The 22,100-nt window shown below is 51.4% G+C and overlaps 1 protein-coding gene across 2 annotated transcripts in view; it reads right to left on the bottom strand.

Annotated features, from left to right (window-relative positions):
* The window catches only part of LOC132390103 (receptor activity-modifying protein 2-like), a 165,330-nt gene extending 152,454 nt beyond the window's left edge, over positions 1-12,876 (bottom strand). The window contains exons 1-3 of one of the 2 annotated variants that reach the window (XM_059962697.1): positions 12,774-12,855; positions 8,019-8,093; positions 5,682-5,762 (exon numbers count right to left, since the gene is read on the bottom strand). In XM_059962697.1, coding sequence (XP_059818680.1) covers positions 5,682-5,762; positions 8,019-8,093; positions 12,774-12,819 — 202 coding nt within the window. In that variant the 5' untranslated portion in view covers positions 12,820-12,855. Of the gene's footprint in view, positions 1-5,681; positions 5,763-8,018; positions 8,094-12,773 lie in introns of both variants that reach the window. The other variant, XM_059962698.1, reaches the window with a different exon arrangement.
* Between the last annotated feature and the right edge of the window lie 9,224 nt (positions 12,877-22,100).

The raw sequence follows: 22,100 nt of genomic DNA on the forward strand, positions 1-22,100 counted from the left end.
GTTTTTAGATATAGAAAGAGTAAAGGAGAGAAGAGAGTGGATATTGGACCACTGGAAGCTGACATCTGGAGGGGTACTAATGGCGGAAGAGGGGGGGGAGAAAGGAATGGTGGACAAATGTAACAGGTATTTTGCATCCACGTTCACTGAAGACATGAGAGTGTCGGGCAGCAGACACTCATTGTTGCCGTTACTAAGGAGAAGGCGCTTGGGAAGCTGAAAGATCTGGTGGATAAGTCAGCTGGACTAGGGTTATGAAAGGGGTGGCTGTAGAAATTGTGGAGGCGTGTGTAATGATCTTTCAAGATAATTTAGTAAGTAAATTACACCCAATCAATCTACTAACCAGTACACGTTTGGAATGTGGGTGGAAGCCCAGGTGGTCACGGGGAGAACATCCGGGAATTGAACCCTGGGGTCGCTGCCACCCCAAGTAAGTAATTTAGTAAGTATGCAGATGATAGGTGGCGTTGTGGATAATGAAGTAGGTTTTCAAACCTTGCAGAGAGATTTAGGCCAGTTCGAAGAGTGGGCTGAAAGATGGCAGATGGAGTTTAATGCTGATAAGTGTGAGATGCTACATTTTGGTAGGAATAATCAAAATAGGACATACATGGTAAATGGGAGGGCATTGAGGAATGCAGTAGAACAGAGTGACCAAGGAATAATGGTGCATAGTTCCCTGAAGGTGGAATCTCATGTGGGTAGGGTGGTGAAGAAAGCTTTTGGTATGCTGGCCTTTATAAATCAGAGCATTGAGTATAGGAGTTGGGATGTAATGTTAAAATTGTACAAGACATTGGTGAGGCCGAATTTGGAGTATTGTGTACAGTTCTGGTCACCAAACTATAGGAGAGATGTCAACAAAATAGAGAGAGTACAGAGGAGATTTACTAGAATGTTACCTGGGTTTCAGCACCTAAGTTACAGAGAAAGGTTGAACAAGTTAGGTCTTTATTCTTTGGAGCGTTGAAGGTTGAGGGGCGACTTGATAGAGGTATTTAAAATTATGAGAGGGATAGATAGAGTTGACGTGGATAGGCTTTTTCCATTGAGAGCAGGGGAGATTCAAACAAGAGGACATGAGTTGAGAGTTAGGGGGCAAAAGTTTAGGGATAACACGAGGGGGAATTTCTTTACTCAGAGAATGGTAGCTGTATGGAACGAGCTTCCAGTAGAAGTGTGTAGAGGCAGGTTCGGTATTGTCATTTAAAAAAAATTGTATAGGTATATGGACAGGAAAGGATTGGAGGGTTATGGGCTGAGTGCGGGTCGGTGGGACTAGGTGAGAGTAAGCGTTCGGCACAGACTGGAAGGGCTGAGACGGCCTGTTTCTGCGCTGTAATTGTTATATGGCTATAAGAATCACTGGATTCTGGCAATGGATTCCGGAGAACTGGAAAATTGCAAACATAACTCCACTTCTCAAGAAGGGAGGGAGGCAGAAGAAAGGAAATGATAGGCCGATGGAGCCTGACCTCAGTGAGATGTTTGGAGGCCATTTTTAAGGATGAGGCTTCAGGGCGCTTGAGAATAGGGCGAAGTGAGCTGAACAACCTGTTGGGATTCCTTGAAGAAATAATGAGCAGGACTGATAAAGGAGAATCAGTGAAGGTTGTGTACGGATTTTCAGAGGGCCTTCGATAAGGCGCCGCACACCAGGCAGCAAAACGGAATTAGAAACGATTACAGGGAAGATTCCAGCACGTCCAGCATTTGCTGACTGAGAGGCAAAGAGTGGGAAGAAATGGAGCCTTTTGTGGTTGTCTGTCAGTGATGAGTGGTGTTCCACAGTGAACCATGTCGGAACCACTTCTTTTCAAGTTGTATGTCAATGATTTGGACGATGGAATTGATGGCTTTGTGGCCGAGTTGTATGTCAATGATTTGAATGACGGAATCGATGGCTTTGTGACCGTTATATGTCAATGATTTGGACGACGGAATCGATGGCTTTGTGGCCGAGTTGTATGTCAATGATTTGGACGACGGAATCGATGGCTTTGTGGCCGAGTTGTATGTCAATGATTTGGATGACGGAATCGATGGCTTTGTGGCCGAGTTGTATGTCAATGATGTGGACGATGGAATCGATGGCTTTGTGGCCGAGTTGTATGTCAATGATTTGGATGACAGAATCGATGGCGTTGTGGCCGAGTTGTATGTCAATGATTTGGATGACGGAATCGATGGCTTTGTGGCCGAGTTGTATGTCAATGATTTGGATGACGGAATCGATGGCTTTGTGGCCGAGTTGTATGTCTATGATTTGGACAATGGAATCGATGGCTTTGTGGCCGAGTTGTATGTCAATGATTTGGACGACGGAATCGATGGCTTTGTGGCCGAGTTGTATGTCAATGATTTGGACGACGGAATCGATGGCTTTGTGGCCGAGTTGTATGTCAATGATTTGGACGATGGAATCGATGGCTTTGTGGCCGTTATATGTCAATGATTTGAATGACGGAATCGATGGCTTTGTGGCCGAGTTGTATGTCAATGATTTGGACGACGGAATCGATGGCTTTGTGGCCGAGTTGTATGTCAATGATTTGGACGATGGAATCGATGGCTTTGTGGCCGAGTTGTATGTCAATGATTTGGACGACGGAATCGATGGCTTTGTGGCCGAGTTGTATGTCAATGATTTGGACGACGGAATCGATGGCTTTGTGGCCGAGTTGTATGTCAATGATTTGGACGACGGAATCGATGGCTTTGTGGCCGAGTTGTATGTCAATGATTTGGACGACGGAATCGATGGCTTTGTGGCCGAGTTGTATGTCAATGATTTGGATGACGGAATCGATGGCTTTGTGGCCGAGTTGTATGTCAATGATTTGGACGACGGAATCGATGGCTTTGTGGCCGAGTTGTATGTCAATGATTTGGATGACGGAATCGATGGCTTTGTGGCCGAGTTGTATGTCAATGATTTGGATGACGGATTCGATGGCGTTGTGGCCGAGTTGTATGTCAATGATTTGGATGACGGAATCGATAGCTTTGTGGCCGAGTTGTATGTCAATGATTTGGATGACGGAATCGATGGCTTTGTGGCCGAGTTGTATGTCAATGATTTGGATGACGGAATCGATGGCTTTGTGGCCGTTATATGTCAATGATTTGGACGACGGAATCGATGGCTTTGTGGCCAAGTTGTATGTCAATGATTTGGATGACGGAATCGATGGCTTTGTGGCTGAGTTGTATGTCAATGATTTGGATGACGGAATCAATGGCTTTGTGGCTGAGTTATATGTCAATGATTTGGACGACGGAATCGATGGCTTTGTGGCCGAGTTATATGTCAATGATTTGGACAATGGAATCGATGGCTTTGTGGCCGTGTTGTATGTCAATGATTTGGACGACGGAATCGATGGCTTTGTGGCCAAGTTCGAGGATGATACAAAGATGGGTGGAGGGGCAGATAGTGTTAAGGAACAACTTAGATTGAGAGAGTGGATGAAGAAGTGGCAAATGGAATACAGTGTGGTCATGCACTTTGGTCGAAGGAATAAAAGCATAGACTATTCGCTAAACGGGGAGAAATTTCAAAAATCAGGGGCGCAAAGTGACTCGGGAGTCCTCGTGCAGGATTTGCAGGATTTGCTAACTTGCAGGTTGAGCCAGTGGTGAGGACAACAAATGAAACGCTGGCATTCGAATCGAGAGGACGAGAGTATAAAAGGGAGGATGTGATGCTGAGGTTCATTGAGCCATTGGTCCGAAAACGGTTGGAATATTGTGAGCAGTTTGGGGCTCTTATCGAAGAAAAGATGTCCTGGCATTAGAGAGGTTCCAGAGGAGGGTGACGAGAATAAAAGGTTAACTTATGAGGAGCATTTGATGGTTTGGGGCCAGTGACAGTGTTGTTAATCGTTCAGAGTTCCCTGTGTTTCTCTCAAGCGACTCAAGTGGCGGTCTCATGCCTTCGTGAAGTTTATTTCGATAGGCTCAGCGATTCTGTGTGACCTGTGTTATTTAGTGGGGGAGTCTAGGACCAGAGGACTCAGATAGAGTGGATGTGGAGAGGATATTTCCTATAGTGGGGGAGTGTAGGACCAGAGGGCACAGATAGAGTGGATGTGGAGAGGATGTTTCCTATAGTGGGGGTGGGGGGGGGGAGTCTAGGACCAGAGGACACAGATAGAGTGGATGTGGAGAGGATGTTTCCTATAGTGGGGGAGTCTAGGACCAGAGGACACAGATGGAGTGGATGTGGAGAGGATGTTTCCTACAGTGGGGGAGTCTAGGACCAGAGGACACAGATAGAGTGGATGTGGAGAGGATGTTTCCTATAGTGGGGGAGTCTAGGACCAGAGGACACAGATGGAGTGGATGTGGAGAGGATGTTTCCTATAGTGGGGGAGTCTAGGACAAGAGGACACAGATAGAGTGGATGTGGAGAGGATGTTTCCTGTAGTGGGGGAGTCTAGGACCAGAGGACACAGATAGAGTGGATGTGGAGAGGATGTTTCCTATAGTGGGGGAGTCTAGGACCAGAGGACACAGATAGAGTGGATGTGGAGAGGATGTTTCCTATAGTGGGGGAGTCTAGGACCAGAGGACACAGATAGAGTGGATGTGGAGAGGATGTTTCCTATAGTGGGGGAGTCTAGGACCAGAGGACACAGATAGAGTGGATGTGGAGAGGATGTTTCCTGTAGTGGGAGAGTCCAGGACCAGAGGACACAGATAGAGTGGATGTGGAGAGGATGTTTCCTATACTGGGGGAGTCTAGGACCAGAGGACACTGATAGAGTGGATGTGGAGAGGATGTTTCCTATAGTGGGAGAGTCTAGGAACAGAGGACACAGATAGAGTGGGTGTGGAGAGGATGTTTCCTACAGTGGGAGAGTCTAGGACCAGAGGACACAAATAGAGTGGATGTGGAGAGGATGTTTCCTATAGTGGGGGAGTCTAGGACCAGAGGACACAGATAGAGTGGATGTGGAGAGGATGTTTCCTGTAGTGGGGGAGTCTAGGACTAGAGGACACAGATAGAGTGGATGTGGAGAGGATGTTTGCAATAGTGGGGGAGTTTAGATTAATGGGCATTTCCTCAGAATGGAAATGAGGAGGAATTTCTTTGGCCAGAGGGAGGTGAATCTGTGAAAGTGATTCCCGCAGGTGACACGGGGCTGGGGGGGGGGGGGGGTTCCAAGTCATTGGGGTGTATTGAATGTGGAGGTCGATAGGTTCCTGTTTAGTCAGACTGTCAGACGTTACGGGGAGAAGACAGGAGAATGGGGTCTAGAGAGATAGTAAGGGACAGTGGGCCGAATGGCCTAATTCTCCTTGGTTGATTGTTGATTTGTCAGGGTATAGAAGGTTAAGGGGAGGAGGATCAGCCGCGATGGAACGTGGAGCAGACTTGATGGGCCGAGTGGCCTAGTTCTAATGGTGTTGTGGTCTGCACTCTGCTCGCAACTGAGGGACTGATACCAACACCATCCTCCCGTCCCGGCGGGACAACCCCATGGTCCACGGACAATCCGTCCAACTCCACAGGAGCCTCCCACACTGACCTCGATGAGTCATCCCTCATTGGACTCCTCACTGAGTGCTGGCAAAGCCAGAATGCCCCTCTCCCCCTCCGCCTCCCTCTCTCGTTCTCCCGCCCTCCCTCCGGGGTCTCTGGCCGCATGTATCCCCGCATCGAGGGGACTCACCTGTGAAGAATGACGGATCGAGGTCGGAGTTAGACATCCCCGTTCCATTCTGCTGCAGGAGGGTCTCATTGCCGCCGCCAGCTGGAGGTGGGGAGGGGTGGGGAGACAGGAGCGAGAGATATCAGCCGTCGGGGGCCATGGGCACTGAGGGGGTAGGGAGAGGGAGAGTGCGAAAGACTGCGGGTCAGTGGTCATAAGGGGACTGGGAGGAAGGAAGGTTTGCTTGGTGTGGGACCGGGTGTGAGGATGTGTTCTCCATTTAGGACAATTTCCTGCGTGTCTTGCTGTTCCCAGATAAACCGAGCTCAGGAAATGGTGGAACAATGGAGAAAACACAGAGACCTGATTCAGCATTATGTCAGCGAGTCTGTCTCTCTGAGTACACTATAGTGCGTGTGTGCGAGAGATTGTGTGGTGTGTGATTGTGAGTGCGTGTATGTTTATGTGTCTTTGTGCTTGAGTGAGTGTGTGCGCCTGTGTGTGATTGTGAGTGTGTGCGCTTGTGTGTGATTGTGAGTGTGTGAGTCTGTGTGCAATTGTGTGTGAGCGTGTGAGTGTGTTTGTGTGTGTGTGCTTGTGTGAGCGTGTGAGTGTGTTTGTGTGTGTGTGCTTGTGTGAGCGTGTGAGTGTGTTTGTGTGTGTGTGCGTGTGTGTTAGAGTGTGAGTGTTTGTGTTGATGCGTATGTGTGTTTGTGCGTGGCAGTGTGTGTGATTTTGAGTGCGTGTGTCAGTGTGTTGTGTATGTCAGTGTGAGTGCGTGTGTGTTAGAGTGTGAGTGTTTGTGTTGATATGTATGTGTGTTTGTGCGTGGCAGTGTGTGTGATTTTGAGTGCGTGTGTCAGTGTGTTTGTGCGTGGCAGTGTGTGTACGTGTGTGTTAGAGCGTGAGTGTTTGTGTTGATATGTGTGTGTGTTTGTGCGTGGCAGTGTGTGTGATTTTGAGTGCGTGTGTCAGTGTGTTTGTGCGTGGCAGTGTGTGTACGTGTGTGTTAGAGTGTGAGTGTTTGTGTTGATATGTGTGTGTGTTTGTGCGTGGCAGTGTGTGTGATTTTGAGTGCGTGTGTCAGTGTGTTGTGTATGTCAGTGTGTGTGCGTGTGTGTTAGAGTGTGAGTGTTTGTGTTGATGCGTATGTGTGTTTGTGCGTGGCAGTGTGTGTGATTTTGAGTGCGTGTGTCAGTGTGTTTGTGCGTGGCAGTGTGTGTGATTTTGAGTGCGTGTGTCAGTGTGTTTGTGCGTGGCAGTGTGTGTACGTGTGTGTTAGAGTGTGAGTGTTTGTGTTGATGCGTGTGTGTGTTTGTGCGTGGCAGTGTGTGTGATTTTGAGTGCGTGTGTCAGTGTGTTTGTGCGTGGCAGTGTGTGTGATTTTGAGTGCGTGTGTCAGTGTGTTTGTGCGTGGCAGTGTGTGTACGTGTGTGTTAGAGTGTGAGTGTTTGTGTTGATGCGTATGTGTGTTTGTGCGTGGCAGTGTGTGTGATTTTGCGTGCGTGTGTCAGTGTGTTTGTGCGTGGCAGTGTGTGTACGTGTGTGTTAGAGTGTGAGTGTTTGTGTTGATGCGTGTGTGTGTTTGTGCGTGGCAGTGTGTGTGATTTTGAGTGCGTGTGTCAGTGTGTTTGTGCGTGTCAGTGTGAGTGCGTGTGTGTTAGAGTGTGAGTGTTTGTGTTGATGCGTGTGTGTGTTTGTGCGTGGCAGTGTGTGTGATTTTGCATGCGTGTGTCAGTGTGTGTGCGTGTGTGTTAGAGTGTGAGTGTTTGTGTTGATGCGTGTGTGTGTTTGTGCGTGGCAGTGTGTGTGATTTTGAGTGCGTGTGTCAGTGTGTTGTGTATGTCAGTGTGTGTGCGTGTGTGTTTATGTGTGCGCAGGTGTGCATCAGTCCCACCAGGGCCAGGATGTGACCCGGTGACAACCGATTTCTCCAAAGTCAGAACGGCGCCTATGCTCATCGCCACAGGGGCCGTGAAAAAGCTATCTCGTAGCACCGCCACGGGTGTCAGAAACACGAAGGCCGGTGACAGCTGACTGGATAGAGATGACAAGAGCTGGAGACTTTTGCCCCCAGAGCAGAAATGGCTCATACGAGGGGGGTGGGTGGGCGTAGTTGTAAGGTGATGGGTGGAAAGTTTAGGTGGGGGAGTTCAGTTTTTTTTTAAATGGGGAGTGCCGGGTGTGTGGAACGCCCCTCCAGGAGTGGTGGTAGGGGCAGAGAAACGGAGAGGGGGTGGGGGGGGAAGCGTCGGGTTCGCCTTGCGCCGGGCTGAAAGGCTGTTCGAAGCGACACCGGGAGGAACGCGTGTAGAACACAAAAGTTCAAAGTTCAAAGTTCAAGGTAAAACTTATTACCAGGGTTAGGGTTAGGGTCACCACCTGCAACCCCGATATTCTCTCTCTGTGGGCACACATCTCCAGAAACAGTAACTGTAAGCAAAGAGATGTACACACCAGGAACTGTGAACTGTAAACAAGCTGCACAAATGCAGATATGGGTAAATAGCAATAAATAACGAGCATGAAATGATGAGACGACAAGGTCCTCAGAAAAGTTCAGTCCTCCCTGACGGTCAAGAGCCTGATGGTTGAGGGGTAATAACTGTTCCTGAACCTGGCGGTGTGGGTCCTGAGGCTCCTGTACCTCCTTCCTGATGGTTGAGGGGTAATAACTGTTCCTGAACCTGGTGGTGTGGGTCCTGAGGCTCCTGTACCTCCTTCCTGATGGTTGAGGGGTAATAACTATTTCTGAACCTGGTGGTGTGGGCCCTGAGGCTCCTGTACCTCCTTCCTGATGGTTGAGGGGTAATAACTGTTCCTGAACCTGGTGGCGTGGGTCCTGAGGCTCCGGTACCTCCTTCCTGATGGTTGAGGGGGTAATAACTGTTCCTGAACATGGTAGTGTGGGTCCTGAGACTCCTGTACCTCCTTCCTGATGGTTGAGGGGTAATAACTGTTCCTGAACCTGGTGGTGTGGGTCCTGAGGCTCCTGTACCTCCTTCCTGATGGTTGAGGGGTAATAACTGTTCCTGAACCTGGTGGTGTGGGTCCTGAGGCTCCTGTACCTCCTTCCTGATGGTTGAGGGGTAATAACTGTTCCTGAACCTGGTGGTGTGGGTCCTGAGGCTCCTGTACCGCCTTCCTGATGGTTGAGGGGTAGTAACAGTTGTTGAACCTGGTGGTGTGGGTCCTGAGGCTCCTGTACCTCCTTCCTGATGGTTGAGGGGTAGTAACAGTTGTTGAACCTGGTGGTGTGGGTCCTGAGGCTCCTGTACCTCCTTCCTGATGGTTGAGGGGTAATAACTGTCCCTGAACCTGGTGGTGTGGGCCCTGAGGCTCCTGTACCTCCTTCCTGATGGTTGAGGGGTAATAACTGTAACTGAACCTGGTGGTGTGGGAACTGAGGCTCCTGTACCTCCTTCCTGATGGTTGAGGGGTAATAACTGTTCCTGACCCTGGTGGTGTGGGTCCTGAGGCTCCTGTACCTCCTTCCTGATGGTTGAGGGGTAATAACTGTCCCTGAACCTGGTGGTGTGGGTCCTGAGGCTCCTGTACCTCCTTCCTGATGGTTGAGGGGTAATAACTGTCCCTGAACCTGGTGGTGTGGGTCCTGAGGCAGCAGCGATAAAAGAGCACGGCCTGAGTGGTGAGGATTTTTTATGTCGGACGCTGCTTCTCTACGGCAATGTTTCACGCAGATGTGCTCAATGGTTGGGAGGGTTTCTACCCGTGATGTACTGGGCCGAGTCCATTACCTTTTCTAGGATTTTCCACTCAAAGCCGTTGGTGTTCCCCGTACCGGGCCGTAATGCAGCCAAGTCAGGCACTTCCCAGCACACATCGAGAGAAGCTTGTCAAAGTTTTCGACGACAAACCAAACCTCCACAGACTGAATAGAGGAACTATCAAACTTCCTTTGCAATTACGTTTACATGACGGGGCCGGGACAGGTCCTCTGGGATAGTGACACCCGGGAATTTAAATTTCACTGACCCTCTCCGCCTCTGATCCTCCGATGATTTCTGGCTCACGGATCCCCTGGTTTCCCTCTCCCGAAGTCCACAATCAGCTCCCTGGACGTTGAGAGAGAGGTTGTCGTTATCACAGCACTCAGCCGGGTTTTCAATCTCCGTCCTGTGTGCTGATCCATCACCGGCGTTGATACGGCGGTGGCATCTGGTGTTGGAGCTGCGCTTAGCCACACGGTCAAAGCGATTAGACTGGGGGGGGCGGGAGGAAGTACAGATTCCAGCAGTGCTCCTGCGCTGATCGAGATTGTGGACGAGATTATTATTTTTTTTTTGGCCGATCCAAGCTGACTGGGGTCCACAAGTGAGGAAATCCGGGAGCCGATTGCACAAGGGCTGATTGAGGCCCTGGTCTTGGAGTTCGCTGGTCAGCTCCGATGGGGTTAAATGCCAAGCTGTAATCGCCAAAGAGCATCCCGTCGTGTGTCGCTTTGCTGTCCGGGGGGGGTCCAGGACGTTTCGTGTCGAGGTGCTGAATGGTGGGGAGGGTTTGACCCATAAGGTATAGGAGCAGAAGTAGGCCATTCAGCCCATCGAGTCTGCTCCGTCATTCAATCATGGGCTGATCCAATTCTTCCAGTCATCCCCACTCCCCTGCCTTCTCCCCATTCCCTGGCTAATCAAGAACCCATCTATCTCACCCAGTGACTTGGCCTCCGCAGCTGCTCGCGGCAACAACTACCACAGATTTACCCCCACCCTCTGACTTTCTCCACATCTCAGTTCTAAATGGACGTCCTTCAATCCTGAAGTCGTGTCCTCTTGTCCTAGGATCCCCTACCACGGGAAATAACTTTTCCATACCTAATCTGTTCAGGCCTTCTAACATGTAGAATGTTTCTATGAGATCCCCCCCTCATTCTCCTGAACTCCAGGGAATACAGCCCAAGAGCTGCCAGACGTTCCTCACACGGTAACCCTTTCATTCCTGGAATCATTCTCGTGAATCTTCTCTGAACCCTCTCCAATGCCAGTACATCCTTTCCAAAATAAGGAGCCCAAAACTGCACACAATACTCCAAGTGTGGTCTAACGAGTGCTTTATACAGCCTCAACATCACATCACATCTTATATTCTATACCCCTAGAAATGAATGCTAACACTGCATTTGCCTCCTTCACAGCCAACTCAACCTGGAGGTTAACCTTTAGGGTGTCCTGCACAAAGACTCCCAAGTCCCTTTGCATCTCTGCATTTTGAATTCTTTCTCCATTTAAATAATAGTCTGCCCATTTATTTCTTCCACCAAAGTGCATGACCATACACTTTCCAGCATTGTATTCATTTGCCACTTCTTTGCCCATTCCCCTAAACTATCTAAGTTTCTCTGCAGGCTCTCTGTTTTCTCAACACTACCCGCTCCTCCACCTATCTTTGTATCATCGGCAAATTTAGCCACAAATCCATTAACGCGGTAGTCCAAATCATTGACATAATCCATTAATACCGCAGTCCAAATCATTGACATAATCCATTAATACCGCAGTCCAAATCATTGACATAATCCACTAATACCGCAGTCCAAGTCATTGACATAATCCACTAATACCGCAGTCCAAATCATTGACATAATCCATTAATACCGCAGTCCAAGTCATTGACATAATCCATTAATACCGCAGTCCAAATCATTGACATAATCCATTAATACCGCAGTCCAAGTCATTGACATAATCCATTAATACCGCAGTCCAAGTCATTGACATAATCCATTAATACCGCAGTCCAAATCATTGACATAATCTATTAATACCGCAGTCCAAGTCATGGACATAATCCATTAATACCGCAGTCCAAATCATTGACATAATCCGTTAATACCGCAGTCCAAGTCATTGAGATAATCCATTAATACCGCAGTCCAAGTCATTGACATAATCCATTAATACCGCAGTCCAAATCATTGACATAATCCATTAATACCGCAGTCCAAGTCATTGACATAATCCATTAATACCGCAGTCCGTCATTGACATAATCCATTAATACCGCAGTCCAAATCATTGACATAATCCATTAATACCGCTGTCCAAATCATTGACATAATCCATTAATACCGCAGTCCAAGTCATTGACATAATCCATTAATACCGCAGTCCAAGTCATTGACATAATCCACTAATACCGCAGTCCAAGTCATTGACATAATCTATTAATACCGCAGTCCAAGTCATTGACATAATCCATTAATACCGCAGTCCAAGTCATTGACCCGTGATGTACTGGGCCGAATCCACCACCTTTCATAGGATTTTCCACCCAAATTCACTGGTTAGTCAACACACCTTAAGGTTCTTTCTCAGAATGGAGGGTCGGGTCAGCATTGTTATTGTCGTTTCTGTAAAGATCTGGGATGTCATTGTCCTCTGGGAGGACAGCAAGTGACAAGACCTTGTCGATAGTGCAGAAGGTTATCTTCGATCACGGGGGGTGATCTCGATCAGTTAGGGAGGTGGGCCGAACCGCGGCAAACGGATTTCAATGCAGCCGAGTGTGAGTGTGAGTTTTGTGAAGTTGAAGCAGCTTGAAGCGCGAGCGGGGAGTACGAGTGCATGCCGTGAGCGTCGTCGCGGGCCGTGGGGGGGGGGGGGGGTGAGAAGGCGGGGTCCTTACGTTGCAGTCGTCGAGGTCATTGGTGAGGTCTCCGAATACTCTTTGTTCAGCCTGCGGTCGGAAAGACGCGGCTAAAATGGAACGAGTTCGGAGTAGGTTTACTGCGATGTGGCCAGGACCAGAGTTATAGGGAAGGCTCGGACAGACACAGAAAAACATAGGATACGGGGAAACACAGGACATGCAGGAAAAAACAGGGCATTCTGAGAAACGCGAGACCCATATAAAGTGCAGAAACACCGAGTTTACAGGTAAATGCCCCTCTGCAGAAACCTGTGTGGCGTTCGGGGGAAGGTCAGGCTGCATGCAAAGACAGCCACAGTAAGACGCAGACCCTGCCCGTGTGCCGGGCGTGCACATTCAGTCAGGGGAACAACTGGTTTTGGGGATTTCTGCTGCGTGTCAACCTCCCGAGCCCGGGACCGTCCAGCTCGGGGGCCGGGTGGCCGGGCAGGGCCCGCGACTCACCTGAGAGAGACGCCAGGGTCAGTAAGAAGCAGGCACGGGTCAACATGCTCGCAGACGCTCCCGTCACCGACTGTGGGGTCGAAGTTGCTCTCGAGTCAGTGACCAGTGAGGAAACAGGAAACTTTAGGCGTGGAACTTCCCAATCACACAAAGAGACAAGCGCACGCCCAGAGGAGCCAGCAGCTTTAACCCTTCCATCGCCCGGAGAACGCGTTCTCCAGGGCAATTGAACTTAGAAATCTACAGCACATTACAGGCCCTTCGGCCCACAATGTTGTACCGACCCTGTAACCTACTCGAGAAAATGCCCAGAATTTCCCTACTGCATCGCCCTCTATTTCGCTAAGACCTATGTACCTATCTAAGTGGCTCTTGAAAGACCCTATCGTTTCCGCCTCCACCACTGTCACCAGCAGCCCATTCCACGCACTCACCACTCTCTGAGTAAAAAACTTACCCCTGACATCCCCTCTGTACCTACTCCCCAGCACCTTAAACCTGTGCCCTCTCATGTTAGCCATTTCAGCCCTGGGGAAAAGCCTCTGACTATCCACACGATCAGTGCCTCTCATCATCTTGAACACCTCTGTCAGGTCACCTCTCGTCCTCCGTCGCTCCGAGGAGAAAAGGCCGAGTTCACTCAACCTATTCTCCTGAGGCATCCTCCCCAATCCAGGCAACATCCTTGTAAATCTCCTCTGCACCCTTTCTATGGCTTCCACCTCGTTCCCACAACTGAGCACCGCGCTCTGAATGTCCTGCCCAGGACATCCCCCACATCGGAGACTCGATTTTCACGGCAGCCTCAGTGGAAGGCGCGTCGACTGGTCCCAGAGCAGCAAACCGCCTCTCCCCGATGTCAGTACGAAGCTGCTGGTGTTTGAGAGAGATATTGATCCAGTGATTCACAGAGAGCAAAAGCACAGGAATAGTCTCGTCCATGCCAAACTATTACTCTTGGGGCCATAACTTACCTCAGCACAGAAACCGGCCCTTCGGCCCATCTATGTGGAACTGAATTTAGGTACCGAGAGTTAATGTTACAGCTATATCGGACCCTGGTCCGACCCCACTCGGAGTACTGTGCTCAGTTCTGGTCGCCTCACTACGGGAAGGACGTGGAAACCATAGAAAGGGTGCAGAGGAGATTCACAAGGATGTTGCCTGGATTGGGGAGCATGCCTTAGGAGAATAGGTTGAGTGAACTCAGCCTTTTCTCCTTGGAGCGATGGAGGATGAGAGGTGACCTGATAGAGGGGTACAAGATGATGAGAGGCATTGATCGTGTGGAGAGTCAGAGGCTTTTTCCCAGGGCTGAAATGGCTGCCACAAGAGGACACAGGTTTAAGGTGCTGGGGAGGAGGTACAGAGGAGATGTCGGGGGTAAGTTTTTTACTCAGAGAGTGGTGAGTGTGTGGAATGGGCTGCTGGCAACGGTGGTGGAGGCTGATATGATAGGGACTTTTAAGAGACTCCTGGATAGGTACATGGAGCTTAGAAAAATAGAGGGCTATGGGTAAGCCTAGTAACTTCTACGGTAGAGACATGCTCGGCACAGCATTGTGGGCTGAAGGGCCTGTATTGTGCTGGAGGTTTTCCATGATTCTATATTTCTAGTCCATGCCAAACTATTAATGTCAGAGGCAAAAAGCAGTACAGCACAGAATCTGGCCCTTTGGCCCATCTAGTCCAGGCTAAACCGTGATCAGTCCCACACGGAATACAATGGTAGGCCTCACCAACATCTGGCACAATTTCAACCGCAGCCCAGCTCCTGTCCTCAGCGCACTGACCTATGAAGGCCAGTGCGCCAAAAGCTTCCCGACCCTGCCTACCTGTAATGAGAGAACCCGTACTCCCAGATCCCTCAGCTCCACCACGCTCCTCGGTGCCCGACCGTTCGCTGCGTCAAACCCACCCTGGCTGGTTCTTCCAGATCCCTCAGCTCCCCCACGCTCCTCGGTGCCCGACCGTTCGCTGCGTCAAACCCACCCTGGCTGGTTCTTCCAGATCCCTCAGCTCCCCCACGCTCCTCGGTGCCCGACCGTTCGCTGCGTCAAACCCACCCTGGCTGGTTCTTCCAGATCCCTCAGCTCCCCCACGCTCCTCGGTGCCCGACCGTTCGCTGCGTCAAACCCACCCTGGCTGGTTCTTCCAGATCCCTCTGCTCCCCCACGCTCCTTGGTGCCCGACCGTTCGCTGCGTCAAACCCACCCTGGCTGGTTCTTCCAGATCCCTCTGCTCCCCCACGCTCCTCGGTGCCCAACCGTTCACTGCGTCAAACCCACCCTGGCTGGTTCTTCCAGATCCCTCTGCTCCCCCACGCTCCTCGGTGCCCAACCGTTCACTGCGTCAAACCCACCCTGGCTGGTTCTTCCAGATCCCTCTGCTCCCCCACGCTCCTCGGTGCCCGACCGTTCGCTGCATCAAACCCACCCTGGCTGGTTCTTCCAGATCCCTCTGCTCCCCCACGCTCCTCGGTGCCCGACCGTTCACTGCGTCAAACCCACCCTGTAAAAGCTCAACACCATGTCTGCGATAAATTCCGTCTGCCATTTCTCAGCCAAGCTTTCTGTCCAATTATCATGGGACGCGATCTCACGTTGAGTGACACCAGTGGCCAGGTCACTTCAGATTCGGTTCCAGTCTGCCCGTTGGCTCCTGATACAAACTCCCTCCTTCCCACACACAACCCACTGTCTCTATCTCTGGAGGCAGCTTATCCACCGATGTCTGTTATAGACTTTATTGATCCCCAGGGAAACCCATGGGCTCTCACAGTTACCTGGACTGCACCTTGTCCTGCCCTGCTACTTGTGAAAACACCATTCCTTCTCTCGATTCCTCCGTCTGCTCTCAGGACGGGGCTTTTCATTGCACGGTGAAGGAGATGTCCTCCTCCTTCAGAGAAAGAGGGTTCCCTTCCCCCACCATCAGCGCTGCCCTCACCCGCGTCTCTTCCATTTCACGCAGTTCTGCTCTCACCCCACCAGGGGTGAGGTTCCTCTTGCCCTCGCCTGCCACCCCAACCAGGCTCTGCGTCCGGCACATAATTCTCCACGACTTCCACCATCTCCAACGTCTTTCCCTCCCCCTTTCCCCCACTTTCTGCTCTCCGCAGGGGTCGCTCCCTTGTCTGTCCGTCCCTCCCTCCCCGCTGATCTCCCGCCCGGGACGGATCCTCGCCAGCGGAAGAAGTGCCACACCTGCCCCAACTCCTCCTCCCTCCCTCACTTCCATTCAGAGACCACCTGAGAGTCCGTTGGGGGGGGGGGGGGTCATTCACCGTATCCGGTGCTCCCGGCGTGGCCTCCTGTACATCGGTGAGAACCGACGTGGGTTGGGAGACCGCTTCACCGAGCACCCGCACTCCGTCCCACCAGGAAAATCGGGATCTCCCAGTGGCCACCCATTTTAATTCCAGTTTCCATTCCCGTTCCACAGCCTCCTCCACCGTCGCGATGAGGCCACACTCAGGTTAGAGGGACATCCGGTTATATCCCATCTTCGTCAGCTCCAACCTGAAGGCATGAATTCAATTTATTTCTTACATCCTTCACTTTAAACATCTTGAAATCTGACCAACTGTGTGCAATTTACAGTCATTTGTAATAAATGTTTTATGTACAACAGAACAGTCAATATAACATAGAAATACAATTGCATCAGCACGAATTAATCGGTCTGACGGCCTGGTGGAAGAAGCTGTCCCGGAGCCTGTCGGTCCTGGCTTTTACGCTGCGGTACCGTTTCCCGGGTGGTAGCGGGTAGAATAGATTGTGGTTGGGGTGACTCGGGTCCCCAATGATCCTTTGGGCCCTTTTTACACACCTGTACTGTAAATGTCCTGAGTCACGGGAAGTTCACATCTACAGACGCGCTGGGCTGTCCGCACCACTCTCTGCAGAGTCCTGCGATTGAGGGAGGTACAGTTCCCGTACCAGGCAGTGATGCAGCCAGTCAGGATGCTCTCAATTGTGCCCCTGTAGAAAGTTCTTAAGCACTTGGGGGGCCCAAACCAAACTTCCTCAACCGTCTGAGGTGAAAGAGGTGCTGTTGTGTCTTTTTCACCACACAGCTGGTGTGTACAGACCACGTGAGGTCCTCGGAGATGTGTATTGAGGAATTAAAGCTGTTCACCCTCTGAACCCCAGATCCATTGATGTCAGTAGGGGTTAGCCCGTCTCCATTCCTCCTGTAATCCACAACCAGCTCCTTTGTTTTTGTGACGTTGAGGGAGAGGTTGTTTTCCTGACACCACTGTGTCAGAGAGATGACTTCCTCTCTGTGGGCTGCCTCGTTGTTTTTTGAGATGAGGCCAATCAGTGTTCGTGTTGTCAGCAAATTTAATTAGCAGATTGGAGCTGTGGGTGGCGACACAGTCATGGGTATACAGGGAGTAAAGGAGGGGGCTTTGGACACGGCCCTGAGGGGCTCCTGTGTTGAAGGTCAGAGGGGCAGAGGTGAGGGAGCCCACTCTTACCACCTGCTGGTGATCTGACAGGAAATCCAGGATGCAGCTGGACACAAAACCAAGGTCTCCGAGCTTCTTGTCGAGCCTGGAGGGAATGATGGTGTCGAATGCTGAACCGTAGTCCAAGAACCGCACTCTCACATAAGCTTCCCTCCTCTCCAGACGTGTAAGGACGGTGTGTAGGGCTGTGGCTATTGCGTCGTCTGTCGATCGGTTGTGTCGGTAGGCGAATTGTAGGAGGTCCAGTTTGAGTGGTAGCAAGCTGCAGATGTGATCCTTGACCAGCCTCTCAAAGCATTTGCTTATTACCGAGGCGAGTGCGACAGGGCGCCAGCCGCTCAGACATGTTACCCTGGTCTTTTTAGGTACAGGGATAATAAGTATCAATTTACTGAACTTCCAGGAAATGCCCCCAACCCGCTTTCCTATTCCCCATCCTCTTTTCCCCCTCTCACCTTATCTCCCTGACCACTCGTCACCTCCCTCAGGGGCTCCTTACCCTTTTTTTCTTTCCTCCATGTCCTTCTATCCTCACCGGTCAGATTCCCCCTTCTCCAGCCCTGTATCTCTCTCACCAGTCAATTCACTGAGCAAACACGAGGAAATCTGCAGACGCTGGAAATTCAAACAACAACACACACAAAACGCTGGTGGAACGCAGCAGGCCAGGCAGCATTGTCCTGACGAAGGGTCTCGACCTGAAACGTCGACAGCGCTTCTCCCTGTCGATGCTGCCTGGCCTGCTGCGTTCCACCAGCGTTTTGTGTGCGTTGTTGTTTTAAATGTTGGGGCCACCCTTCTGAATCCTCCTCACACTCCCGGTCAGCAGGGGGCGGTATTGAACCTGTTTTAGATGTTGAGACCACTCTCCTGAATCCTCCCGGTCAGCAGGGGGCGGTATTGAACCTGTTTTAGATGTTGGGACCACTCTCCTGAATCCCCCTCACACTCCCGGTCAGCAGGGGGCGGTATTGAACCTGTTTTAGATGTTGGGAGCACGCTCCTGAATCCTCCTCACACTCCCGGTCAACAGGGGGCGGTATTGAACCTGTTTTAGATGTTGGGACCACTCTCCTGAATCCTCCTCACACTCCCGGTCAGCAGGGGGCGGTATTGAACCTGTTTTAGATGTTGGGACCACTCTCCTGAATCCTCCTCACACTCCCAGTCAGCAGGGGGCGGTATTGAACCTGTGTTAGATGTTGGGACCACTCTCCTGAATCCTCCCGGTCAGCAGGGGGCGGTATTGAACCTGTGTTAGATGTTGGGACCACTCTCCTGAATCCTCCTGGTCAGCAGGGGGCGGTATTGAACCTGTTTTAGATGTTGGGACCACTCTCCTGAATCCTCCCGGTCAGCAGGGGCAGTATTGAACCTGTTTTAGATGTTGGGACCACTCTCCTGAATACTCCTCACACTCCCGGTCAGCAGGGGGCGGTATTGAACCTGTTTTAGATGTTGGGACCACTCTCCTGAATCCTCCTCACTCTCCCGGTCAGCAGGTGGCGGTATTGAACCTGTTTTAGATGTTGGGACCACTCTCCTGAATCCTCCCGGTCAGCAGGGGGCGGTATTGAACCTGTTTTAGATGTTGGGACCACTCTCCTGAATCCCCCTCACACTCCCGGTCAGTAGGAGGCGGTATTGAACCTGTTTTAGATGTTGGGACCACTCTCCTGAATCCTCCCGGTCAGTAGGAGGCGGTATTGAACCTGTTTTAGATGTTGGGACCACTCTCCTGAATCCTCCCGGTCAGTAGGAGGCGGTATTGAACCTGTTTTAGATGTTGGGACCACTCTCCTGAATACTCCTCACACTCCCGGTCAGCAGGGGGCGGTAGTGAACCTGTTTTAGATGTTGGGACCACTCTCCTGAATCCTCCTGGTCAGTAGGAGGTGGTATTGAATCTGTTTTAGATGTTGGGACCACTCTCCTGAATCCTCCTCACACTCCCGGTTAGCAGGGGGCGGTATTGAACCTGTTTTAGATGTTGGGACCACTCTCCTGAATCCCCCTCACACTCCCGGTCAGCAGGGGGCGGTATTGAACCTGTTTTAGATGTTGGGACCACTCTCCTAAATCCTCCTCACACTCCCGGTTAGCAGGTGGCGGTATTGAACCTGTTTTAGTTGTTGGGACCACGCTCCTGAATCCCCCTCACACTCCCGGTCAGCAGGGGGCGGTTTTGAACCTGTTTTAGATGTTGGGACCACTCTCCTGAATCCCCCTCACACTCCCGGTCAGCAGGGGGCGGTATTGAACCTGTTTTAGATGTTGGGACCACTGTCCTGAATCCTCCTCACACTCCCGGTTAGCAGGTGGCGGTATTGAACCTGTTTTAGTTGTTGGGACCACGCTCCTGAATCCCCCTCACACTCCCGGTCAGCAGGGGGCGGTATTGAACTTGTTTTAGATGTTGGGACCACTCTCCTGAATCCCCCTCACACTCCCGGTCAGCAGGGGGCGGTATTGAACCTGTTTTAGATGTTGGGACCACTCTCCTGAATCCCCCTCACACTCCCGGTTAGCAGGTGGCGGTATTGAACCTGTTTTAGTTGTTGGGACCACGCTCCTGAATCCCCCTCACACTCCCGGTCAGCAGGGGGCGGTATTGAACCTGTTTAAGATGTTGGGACCACTCTCCTGAATCCCCCTCACACTCCCGGTCAGCAGGGGGCGGTATTGAACCTGTTTTAGATGTTGGGACCACTCTCCTGAATCCTCCTCACACTCCCGGTTTGCAGGTGGCGGTATTGAACCTGTTTTAGTTGTTGGGACCACGCTCCTGAATCCCCCTCACACTCCCGGTCAGCAGGGGGCGGTATTGAACCTGTTTTAGATGTTGGGACCACTCTCCTGAATCCTCCCGGTCAGCAGGGGGCGGTATTGAACCTGTTTCAGATGTTGGGACCACTCTCCTGAATCCCCCTCACACTCCCGGTCAGCAGGGGGCGGTATTGAACCTGTTTTAGATGTTGGGACCACTCTCCTGAATCCTCCTCACACTCCCGGTTTGCAGGTGGCGGTATTGAACCTGTTTTAGTTGTTGGGACCACGCTCCTGAATCCCCCTCACACTCCCGGTCAGCAGGGGGCGGTATTGAACCTGTTTTAGATGTTGGGACCACTCTCCTGAATCCTCCCGGTCAGCAGGGGGCGGTATTGAACCTGTTTCAGATGTTGGGACCACTCTCCTGAATCCTCCCGGTCAGCAGGGGGCGGTATTGAACCTGTTTTAGATGTTGGGACCACTCTCCTGAATCCTCCCGGTCAGCAGGGGGCGGTATTGAACCTGTTTTAGATGTTGGGACCACTCTCCTGAATCCTCCTCACACTCCCGGTCAGCAGGGGGTGGTATTGAACCTGTTTTAGATGTTGGGACCACTCTCCTGAATCCTCCCGGTCAGCAGGGGGCGGTATTGAACCTGTTTTCGATGTTGGGACCACTCTCCTGAATCCTCCCGGTCAGCAGGGGGCGGTATTGAACCTGTTTTAGATGTTGGGACCACTCTCCTGAATCCTCCCGGTCAGCAGGGGGCAGTATTGAACCTGTTTTAGATGTTGGGACCACTCTCCTGAATCCCCCTCACACTCCCGGTCAGCAGGGGGCGTTATTGAACCTGTTTTAGATGTTGGGACCACTCTCCTGAATCCTCCTCACACTCCCGTTCAGCAGGGGGCGGTATTGAACCTGTTTTAGATGTTGGGACCACTCTCCTGAATCCCCCTCACACTCCCGGTCAGCAGGGGGCGGTATTGAACCTGTTTTAGATGTTGGGACCACTCTCCTGAATCCTCCCGGTCAGCAGGGGGCGGTATTGAACCTGTTTTAGATGTTGGGACCACTCTCCTGAATCCCCCTCACACTCCCGGTCAGCAGGGGGCGGTATTGAACCAGTTTTAGATGTTGGGACCACTCTCCTGAATCCCCCTCACACTCCCGGTCAGCAGGGGGCGGTATTGAACCTGTTTTAGATGTTGGGACCACTCTCCTGAATCCCCCTCACACTCCCGGTCAGCAGGGGGCGGTATTGAACCAGTTTTAGATGTTGGGACCACTCTCCTGAATCCCCCTCACACTCCCGGTCAGCAGGGGGCGGTATTGAACCTGTTTTAGATGTTGGGACCACTCTCCTGAATCCTCCTCACACTCCCGTTCAGCAGGGGGCGGTATTGAACCTGTTTTAGATGTTGTGACCACTCTCCTGAATCCTCCTCACACTCCCGGTCAGCAGGGGGCGGTATTGAACCTGTTTTAGATGTTGGGACCACTCTCCTGAATCCCCCTCACACTCCCGGTCAGCAGGGGGCGGTATTGAACCTGTTTTAGATGTTGGGACCACTCTCCTGAATCCTCCCGGTCAGCAGGGGGCGGTATTGCACCTGTTTTAGATGTTGGGACCACTCTCCTGAATCCTCCTCACACTCCCGGTCAGCAGGTGGCGGTATTGAACCTGTTTTAGATGTTGGGACCACTCTCCTGAATCCTCCTCACACTCCCGGTCAGCAGGGGGCGGTATTGAACCTGTTTTAGATGTTGGGACCACTCTCCTGAATCCCCCTCACACTCCCGGTCAGCAGGGGGCGGTATTGAACCTGTTTTAGATGTTGGGACCACTCTCCTGAATCCTCCCGGTCAGCAGGGGGCGGTATTGAACCTGTTTTAGTTGTTGGGACCACGCTCCTGAATCCCCCTCACACTCCCGGTCAGCAGGGGGCGGTATTGAACCTGTTTTAGATGTTGGGACCACTCTCCTGAATCCTCCCGGTCAGCAGGGGGCGGTATTGAACCTGTTTTAGATGTTGGGACCACTCTCCTGAATCCTCCCGGTCAGCAGGGGGCGGTATTGAACC

The sequence above is a fragment of the Hypanus sabinus genome, unplaced genomic scaffold (genome assembly GCF_030144855.1).
Source record: "Hypanus sabinus isolate sHypSab1 unplaced genomic scaffold, sHypSab1.hap1 scaffold_770, whole genome shotgun sequence".
Lineage (NCBI taxonomy): Eukaryota > Metazoa > Chordata > Chondrichthyes > Myliobatiformes > Dasyatidae > Hypanus > Hypanus sabinus.